Below are 9,628 nucleotides of genomic sequence, written 5' to 3' on the forward strand. Positions count from 1 at the left end.
TCATGATTGGTCGAGTGCATCAGCAGAGCTCGATTCCTCGGCTCCACGATCGCTGCACGGACTCCAAATGTGCGAGATGGTGGCGTTTGTATTTGAGATATTCGTCTTCATACCTGGACAGACAGAAGTAGAGACGCGTCGTCCGTCTTGATTTACAGTCTGATTCAGACCTTTTCTTCAGGAGAGCGTCTCAAGATACATTTTATTTGCTCGTGTTGCAGAAAAGAGAAAAACAGAACTCTCTGCAGTGGTGAATGTAAAGATCTTTATTTTCTTAAACATTTGGACGGTTCCGGTGTTTTTATCGTTCAGTCGTAGAAGGGGATGTCGTTCATGCAGAAGTCTGGCTGCAGGCTCTGGAAGGTGCAGTCGGACGTGTTGAGCGCACAGCGGCCGCAGTAACAGCTCACGGCCACAGGGTAGGAGACGGTCGGGTCCACGCCTGGAGGACAGTCCGGAAGTTCAAACGTCTTGTAGTACAGCTCCTGGTACGTGCACACGTGCTGGTACATGTTGAGGAAGGGGATCTTGGCAACGGGATCCTGGAGCGAAGCAGAGATAACGAGATGCTGATAACCTGCAGCCACACCTACTGGTCAACAGGTGTAACTACTGCCGCTTGGTTTTCGGTAAATTTGTTTTGGATCGATTGTATCGTGGAACTTGTCACGACGAAAAGGTCACTGTGACTTCACGAAACAAAAAGTCGTATCATAGCACAACATCATGAGATCTTGAGATGTTTCTCAACTTTGAATCTAGTTTCCCAGAATACCTTGGTTTTGCAGTGTCCACTGCAGATGGTGGTTTCCACGGTGTGACACTTGGGACAGCCCTCCTTCTCCAGAGACACCATTTGCTTGATGAGAAGACACGTCGGCAGCTGGAAGGCCACTGCCGACAGGAAACAACACAACTCTCACTTCCTCTGTGACAGTTAACGTTTGATCTTCTTCTCAACTCAAACAGCTGATGTTGTTTCATACATTTTTCTTTAGACTTCAATTTAAGTAAAAAGTGTTGAAAACAATCACACATGAAAATGTCTTAGTCTCTCTTGTGTTTACCTGCGGGGGCCAGGGGCCACATGGAGGAGAGAAAGAAAATCAGCGTCAGAGGGACCTTCACTCTCAGGCTGATCTGCATCGACATCCTGCAGGAGAAGAAGTGTTTGTGTCGACGGTTCAACAGCTGACGGAGGACGAAGAGAAACAAACACACAACACCAGACATTATTTTATAATATACATCATGCAGCCAGCAGGGGGGGTCAGGAGGCTTCTCTCCATGTCGTCCAGAGTCAACAATAAAATCTGAACTGTCTGAAGAGAAAAACACGTTGAAAGAGTGAAACACTTCCTTCCTTCATCTGAATGGTTGAAATCACAAAGAAACAGAAGAACAATCAGTCACGTTCAGATAATTAGAATAAATCACCTGCTGGTGGTTGAGCCGACTCTCCTCTGTGGCGACGTCGCCTCGCTCGGCCTTTATACGGCTCAGAGGAGTCGGTATCCAGGATGAAACCCGGACGTCACCGAGCTTCAACCCTGGTTACCTGGTTTTGTTCAGGACGGAGGATTAATCTGCCCCCGAGTCACTTCCTGTTGGACTCATCCGAGCTGCTGGAACACGGAGGCCTCGCTCAGGGGCCACAGTGACACAGTGACCGGACGAGGATGTAACTCACCTGGACGTGTTTTCATTCAACACTCAGACGACCTGGAGAAATGACAGAATCTCTTCCTGTTTACTATAATGATAAATAATAATAATAATAATAATAATAATAATAATAACCTTGAGTCAGGAAACGAGAAGAAGAATCAAACAAACCAAGAACAGAACCTGAGAATAAAAAAAATGTATGTTTTGTTAAAAAGATGTCTGAGCCACAAGCATGGATGTTACACAGTTAGCATGCTAGCAATAATATCATATTACATAGTATTTGAACAGTCAAACTATCCACTGTAAACAAAGATGGACGACATGACAGCTGCCCAAAGTGAAGTCAATTCATTTTGATTGCCCCCCCCCCCCGCCTCCTCCATGTTAGCAGATGGGACAAGGACCAGAGTAAATAAATCATTTTGAAGATGAAACATGATTGACAGTTACAGCTTGTGATTGGTTAATCATGTGTATAAACCCCGCCTCAGACTCAAGATGGCAGCGCTCGTATCTGAGATATTTTGGCTTCAGTCGGAGGAAATGAAGACGCGTCGTCCATCTTTATTTACATTAAACATTGAAGAAAGATGGCTGACGTCATTTGGAGTTTGTTTGTTTATTTATTTATTTGTTTGTTGGGCAGGAGGAAAATGACGCAGTACATGATTCTGTCCAGAGGGGGGCGATGGTCACTGCAGCCTCAGTAGATCTCAGTGCAGAAGAAGAGTCTCTCTCTTCTTCTTCTTCTGGTTTGTTGACGTCTCCTCTGCTTCAGTTTTCTTCTTTTTAAACCTTGAGAATCGGAACATGTCGGATTTACGCTCAGAGCTGCAGAAGTTCCTGGAAACGTTGAACATCCAAACCACGTGTGTTGAGCATCCTCCGGTAAAACTGCAGAAACCTGCGGACCACACTTTATCCCACAGCCCGTGTACATGTATGTGCAGTGTTACTACTTAAAACTGACGTTTATAATATAAGTATCTGTAACGGGGGCGTGCATTCACCAGTTTGTCTCAAGAACGAACCACTATTGAACCTCGTTAGAAATCTGCGCAATTTAAAGTTTCCTCGATTCCTGTACATTTGATAAAAACCTTAAAACATATCGAGAGACGTGGTTGAATTGTTTAGATGCTCGTCTTGTATTCGGCGTTGTCTCATCCATCGTAGGACTCGAACTTTAGCGCAGTTTAGCTTCGGGAGGTTCTCCTCTGTCTTTACAACACGACGTCTTTGGAAGACACGTGGACGCATTAACACGTTGTCATTAGAGGGAAAACAAAGTTGTATTTCGTGTCATGAATGAGCCGAATTAAAAAGCAGATGAATGGAAGATGGAATCCTGTGAGAACCTGTTTATCTTTTACGTATTTGTGCGTATAACTTATAACAATCTCAAAAGTGACGTGTTTTTAAACGGAGTCTGGGGAAACGGGCTCCTCAAACACAAAACGTCACTAAATATAAATATGACATTTTTCTAATCAAATGTCAAACAGGTTTTTTTTATTTATACAGTTTCTGATCAGACCAGTCTCCGTTTGCACTGCATGGACCTGCAGCCTCCTGCAGGGGGCGCTCTGATACCACTCAGTGTTTGTTTATAGTTTCTTTACTAACGTGGTTTTATATTTATTAAAAACTTTTAAAGAAAGAAGGAAATCCGATAAATACACAATAGTCATAGAAAGTGTTGATTACTTCATAAAGTTTACAAAAACTAAAACTTTTGTTGTTAATTCAAGAAACGATTTAACTTCGGAATAAATCTAAAACGAGACACTTTGACCGAGTGAAGAAATAAACAGGTTCTGTTCTGAAGATCATTGGTTTTTATTGGTTGGTTTCTGAGCCTGCAGGTTTTCACGGTGGAGGAGATGATGCCTCACCTGCAGGACGTGAGCGGAGCCGTCACTAAAAACCTCTTCTTGAAGGACAAGAAGAAGAAAGGCCTGTGGCTGGTGTCGGCTCGCCACGACCGCCAGGTGAGCAGCGTCCTCTCAGTAACAGAGTCTGTGTGTTTCCCCTGAAGTTTAAATCACGTGATCACCTGACAGACGTGTCTCCTGCGTCTCTTCCCTCCTGGTCCCATAATCCTCCCTGTTCCTCCACAGGTAAACCTCAATGACCTCGCCAAGAAGCTCGGCGTCGGCAGCGGCAACCTGCGCTTCGCGGACGAGGCGGCCATGTTGGAGAAACTCAAGGTGAGAGCCGATGAACCCGTCAGCAGTCGAGTGAGGAGAGAAACATTCATTTCATGGACATGGTGTTTATTAGCAAGTTATTCATGATATAAATAAAGCGTAGCTGCCTCTGTCCCCCCCCCCCCTCAGGTGGGCCAGGGATGTGCGACGGCTCTCGCTCTGCTCTTCGATAAAGACCAGAGCGTGAAGTTCGTCCTGGACCGGGACCTGGTGGAGGGCGACCATAAGATGGTCTACTTCCACCCAATGACCAACGCTGCCACCATGGGGCTCCGCCCGGACGACCTGCTGCGCTTCCTGAAGGAGACGGGACACGAACCCGTCCTGGAGAGCTTCGAGTAGGAGAGAGCGGGACGCCGGAAGTCCAGCGGCATTAAAAACCAGGATCCGGCTGCAGGATGAGAGCGTCACAGTCGTGTCTCGACATGAAGCCGACCTGAAGAGACTCGGGCAGAACAGGACTGCTCCTGCGTCAAATATTTAAAAGTGAAACACAAACATTTTAAAGTCTTAATTAAGAAAAGAAGCTTCTCTCAGCGTTGATGAGTTAAAAACGAAGCAGCTCAGTCAGAATCATTCGTTTCTAACGAAGTCGTCTTCATCAGAAATCAGCATCACACAATTATTTATTTTGATAATAAAATAATTCTCACAAATCTTTTTCTGGATCATCTTGTTTTTATTTGTTTCTCTGTCACTTCCAAGATCACGTCTGTTTTTCTTTTTTCAAACATGTTTTATTTTAGTAAACACTGAGTTTTTACTTCTATGGATCTTTTTCTATTGACTCTGTTGATGTCGTCCCACCCACTGAACTGAAATATTACCCATGATCCTCTGCTTCCTGAACCAGAATCATGTTCTAAGTTTTAATAACTTGAGTTTTGAACTGATCCAAGTTCAGCTTCACTCTTCAACCTGCTGCACCGGATTCTGAAGCTGTGATGAAATCACATGAAATTGTGACGTTGCATTGAAGTTTCTCACAATAATACACACACACACAGACACACACACACACACACACCCCTCCCTCTGTCTCTCTCTTTGTGTGTGTAGCTCTCTCTCTCTCTCTCTTCCTCTCGCTGCATTCCTAATGAGTCCGTGTATTGTTGCATTGTTGTGTAAAATTAGCAAATGAATAAACGTAACACACTGACACCCAGTTCCCAGGCATTCTTTCACATTCCGTGTGTGTGTGTGTGTGAACTGCAGATACCCCCCCCCCCCACCCCACCCCCAGTTTATTAGTGTTGTTGCACAAAGACGTTTTGTGTGGGAAAATCTACAAAACACACACATGTATGTTGCTGAAGTGCTGCTGAGCAAGACACTGAAACAGACGAGACACGACAGAGTGAATAAAGATGGACGACGTGTGTCCACCGTCCAGAACCGAAACTAAAATATCTCAAGTTTGTGTTTGTTCTACTTCCTGTCGGCAAGAAGAAAATCATCTATTCTCTGCATTTGCATATTTCAGTAATTGGTTCATCGTGTGTGTGTGTGTGTGTGTGTGTGTGTGTGTGTGTGTGTGTGCAGCCCAGCAGGGTGTCTACAGTAATAACGAGCTTCACATTCAACACTCAGCCTCATTAGTTGCAGATAATTATAAAAAAGAGGTCAAAGTTCAGAGGTCAGAGCTGAAACCTCAATAAACAATAGCAGGAAGTACACACATACACAAACACACACACACACACACACAGTGTCTGAAGTCTCTTGATCTCTGGTTTCAGTTCATCGTTGTTGTTTCGTGCAGCGTTTGTCCTGAAACACGTGACATCACAAACACACGTGGACTCCTGACGAGGTGTTTCAGGAGCTTCAGTGTTTCCTGTGAGTCGGAGATGAGGTCGTGCAGATGTTTCGAACCTCTGTGATGATGCAGATGTTTCGAACCTCTGAGGTCATAACTTTCAGTGGAGCCTGGACTCACCTGTCCTCCTGCAGCTCTGACTGACACTGGCCCTTTAAGTGATTCTGGGGGCGGGGTCTCCCTGGTGGAGGAGGCGGGGCCGGTCTGAACAGGTGTGTGTGCTGACAGGGATGATGTCATTCTGAGGCTGAGTCACCTGAGGGATGAAGAGCGAGGAGGAGGAGGAAATGAGCTGCCTTCATCACCACTGTGTCTCTGCCTGAGGAGGAGAAGGAGGAGGAGGAGAAGGAGAAGGAGGAGGAAGAGGAGGAGGAGGAGGAAGAGGAGGAGGAAGAGATCATTCTCATGCTGCTGTGTGATGAGGTGAGAGAGAGACATAGAGAATGAAGGAGAGAGAGAATGGTGGAGTCAGACTCTTTAAAGGAACAGGCCGCACTTTTTCTACAAACCTCTTCACCACATGGTCGTAAGTATTCGGACGCTCTCCACACTCTATTCCTCAGCGCTGGCGACACCCAGTGGCCGAAGGAAGTATGTTCGTTTGTCCATTTCAATGTTGTGAACCTCACATCTGATCAAGGCCTTGAAGGAATTTCTTCATATCTGGTGAAAACGTTCACTATGACTCACAGAATAATTGATGCGATTTCTGTGACCTCACATGAATCTGGAAAAGAAAGCAGCGTGAAACTGTTCTGGAGGTGATTGTAGTTTTGTCCTGGTTCGGTCTGGAACCTTCTCGTTGAAACAAAGAGGAGTGTGAGTGAAGCTGAAGTCAGGGTCTGTGCAGTTGGAGTGGAAACACGAGGCCGCTCTGCAGAACACCGAGGAACATTCAGTTTGTTATTTCTGGTTTATTGGTCACTCTGGTTTTCACTCCCTGGGTTTTGGTTCTGGGTTTGGATTTCCCGTTGCTCCGCAGATGAATTTATTCTGGAGTCTTTCAAACACTTTGACATTTCTCTGCTCTTTTCTCTGTAATTATTTTATTATTGGCTCGTAGATCCATCCTGGCTCTTGTTGGCTCCGCCCCTGGTTGGTGAAGAGTAACTTTAACTTTCCGCAGCTGCGTCACTTTTTTTTAACTGTTCACTCTCGTCTCTGTGTTTTATTTTATGGTGTTAGAACTTCCTCTTGTAAAAACCCACAGTGACGTCACCAACCTGCACTGGCCCCGACATTACATCAGTACTGTTTATTCTCACGGTCGTATGATGGTGTTAAACACACACACACACACACACACACACACACAGCCTGTGGTACCTGTTAGTCATTGTGTGTGTGTGTGTGTGTGTGTGTGTTCAGTCACCTGTTTGCTCGCTGCTGTTTACCTTTCAAACATTTACCTGTTGAACTCTGTGACGTCTTTATATTTGATTTATTTATATTTTACTTTCACGTCTAAAGAAAACAGAAAAAGCTTCATGTTCATTTCAGTGAATTATATTAATATAATATATTTATATTAATTTAAATCAATTTCCATTCAAATAGACGATAAAGAATCAAATGCATTGGAGGTGTGGCTACCTAGAGTGATTGACAGCTGTCCAGTGGGTGTAGGTGGGCGTGAAGTGTCCTCTCAGGCTCCACCCCCTCACTCCTCCAAATATGGTTACATCTGGTTGAAAAAAACAAGATGGCGCCAAACACAATGTCAAACTGAGGCTTCAGAACAGCAGCTCACAGACCAACAGGTGGCGTCCCGGTGGTTTGATGCCGGACACACGTTGTGCGACTGTTCATACAGAAATGATTAATAATCTCACAGTGTAGCTAATGAGCAGGAGGCCCCGCCCCTCTGCTTTGTATTTAAATCACAGCAGCGTTTTGTCTCCTGAACGAGACGAGCTCTCACTTCACTGAGTCTTTTGTTCGTCATCATCACAGGACGACGAGGGACAGAGACATCGAACCAGTGACTCATCGCTGTGTCAGAAAACAGTTCGTTACACAACCTCACCTAACCCAAACCAGACAACAACTACACACTTCTCTTTTCCTAGTTTTAATTCACGTTTATCATAAAACTCTCAACAACAGACTGAGAATGTTTAACTGATGTTTTTCATGTCACAAGATAAAGAGTGGAAACATAACGTAAAGAAAATAAAGTTTGTTAAAATTAAAAGATGCAGTGGTCATTGAAAATGTTTAATTTCAATAATAGTCATTTTATCTTGCAAATATAAAAACAATAGTTTTTTATTTAAGTTGTAAACAAGTAAGATTTACTTTAATATTCTTTCATCATCTTGTTTCTGTTTCTCATCAAATTTAATTTCTAGCATTTTAACTTTTTTCAATGAAATATAATCTTTTTGTTCAGCTCTGGAGCACATGACAGAAAGCAACGTGCTAAAATATAAATTCACTTAAAGACTTTTTACCTGAATAAGATTTGAATTTCTCTAGAAAAAATACTAGAAGCTTGTAAAATAAAACGACTGTAATTAGAATTAAATAAACAGAAAACTGATTCAGAAAAACATTAAAGTAAGAAAGTTAAATAAATACATTTCCCAGAATAATAAGAAAAACTGGATTCTTGTTGTGTTTGCTCTTCTCTCCTCCTCGTGGTCATTTCATATTCAAAACTTTTTATTTAATGTTCCTTCAAAATAAAAGTCTGACATATTTCTGAGCATCAACTGTCGGTTTTGTCTTCTTTTGGATGTTTTCTTTGAGTCGGAGTTTCAACGTCTCACTAATCACTGTTGTCCGTGTGCTGTGACCTCTGACCTCTTTACCGCCGCCTGCCTTCAGCTCGCTCTGCTCAGTCTGAGCTCTGGAGGACAGAAACGGTTTAAATGTCCCCACATGGAGACGAAAGAGAGAAGGAACATGTCTTAGTTCGGAGCGACGTGTCTCTTCAGTCGTCTTCCACCTGAGACGTGTGACACAGGACAGAGAACACAGACGTGTTGATGATGTGTGTTTGTGTCATGATCAGCTCTGGAATCTGTCGACTCTGGTTTTATCCAGATTCACGTTCTCGTGTCGAGCAGCGAGAACATGGACAGATAATGACGGGCCCCTGGGTGACCCCCCCGCCCCCCCACCCCCCCACAATGAAGTTTTAGAGGTGAGGCAGAACTCTCAGACTCTCAGACGTCACTAAATGTGTCTCTGTGGAAATGTTCCGTGTCTTTATGTCCACGTTGAGTCTCAGTGTGGTCGTTTTCCTGAAGTTTGCCTCCCTGCGGTCCCTCTGAATGTCCGACTGGTTGTTGTCTCTTCTCTTTATTGTTTCATTGCGTCTTTCTGCTTCTCCTTGTGCTTCTTGTTTAACTTTACATGTTTTGTGTTCGTTCGTATTAACGTTGCATCTTTGATCATTTGGGAACCTGCAGCCGTTGTGATTCCCTTCCGTGGTTGTTTTTCATCTGTTTGTGAAGAATTGAACAGTTATTTTGTGTCTCAGTTGTTGAATCGTGTCGTCACTGCCATTTTGAATTTCCTTGTGGTTGTTTTGTGTCTTTGTAGGTTAGTCGTGTCTCTGCTGCCATTTTGCATCCCTTTGTGGTGGTTTTGGAACTTGTGCTCCTGTTGTGAGTCTCTGGTTTTGCTTCGTCCAGCTGCAGACAGATGTTTTCAGGTGTTGAGACTGGAAGATGCTGTAGACGGAGGTGAAAACCAGTTTCTGTGGATTTAACCAGTTAACGTGTGTTTAGTGAAACCTGCCTCACACAGTGTGAAGCTGTCGTCACATCAGCTGTTTGTGTCGCACTGCAGAGGAACTTCTCACCAGGGGTTCAAAACAACAGGCTCCGACTTTTCCACCACTGGAAACTCTCCCTCTCTCTCTCTCTCTCCCTCTCTCTCTCTCTCTCTATCTATCGATCAAGTAGTGAACAATAATTAT

At 44.0% G+C, this 9,628-nt stretch overlaps 2 protein-coding genes across 4 annotated transcripts; one reads left to right on the forward strand and one right to left on the reverse strand.

Moving 5' to 3' along the window:
• Positions 1 to 248: 248 nt before the first annotated feature.
• lhb (luteinizing hormone subunit beta) lies at positions 249 to 1,578 on the reverse strand. Its single transcript, XM_020106599.2, has 4 exons — positions 1,438 to 1,578; positions 1,068 to 1,191; positions 776 to 894; positions 249 to 542 (listed from the first exon to the last, which is right to left on the reverse strand). Exons 2-4 carry the CDS (start codon positions 1,150 to 1,152, stop codon positions 309 to 311), a joined length of 438 nt encoding a protein of 145 aa, XP_019962158.1. The 5' UTR covers positions 1,153 to 1,191; positions 1,438 to 1,578; the 3' UTR covers positions 249 to 308.
• A 786-nt stretch (positions 1,579 to 2,364) lies between these two features.
• prorsd1 (prolyl-tRNA synthetase domain containing 1) lies at positions 2,365 to 4,541 on the forward strand. 3 transcript variants are annotated; one of them, XM_020106596.2, is made up of 4 exons: positions 2,365 to 2,540; positions 3,537 to 3,662; positions 3,792 to 3,881; positions 4,011 to 4,541. In XM_020106596.2, exons 2-4 carry the CDS (start codon positions 3,555 to 3,557, stop codon positions 4,221 to 4,223), a joined length of 411 nt encoding a protein of 136 aa, XP_019962155.1. In that variant the 5' UTR covers positions 2,365 to 2,540; positions 3,537 to 3,554; the 3' UTR covers positions 4,224 to 4,541. The 3 variants fall into 3 exon arrangements, with proteins under 3 accessions (XP_019962155.1, XP_019962156.1, XP_019962154.1); XM_020106597.2 differs by having other exon boundaries at positions 2,371 to 2,559; XM_020106595.2 differs by having other exon boundaries at positions 2,377 to 2,611.
• The last annotated feature ends 5,087 nt before the right edge of the window (positions 4,542 to 9,628 follow it).

The sequence above is a fragment of the Paralichthys olivaceus genome, chromosome 14 (assembly GCF_024713975.1).
Source record: "Paralichthys olivaceus isolate ysfri-2021 chromosome 14, ASM2471397v2, whole genome shotgun sequence".
NCBI classification, from domain to species: domain Eukaryota; kingdom Metazoa; phylum Chordata; class Actinopteri; order Pleuronectiformes; family Paralichthyidae; genus Paralichthys; species Paralichthys olivaceus.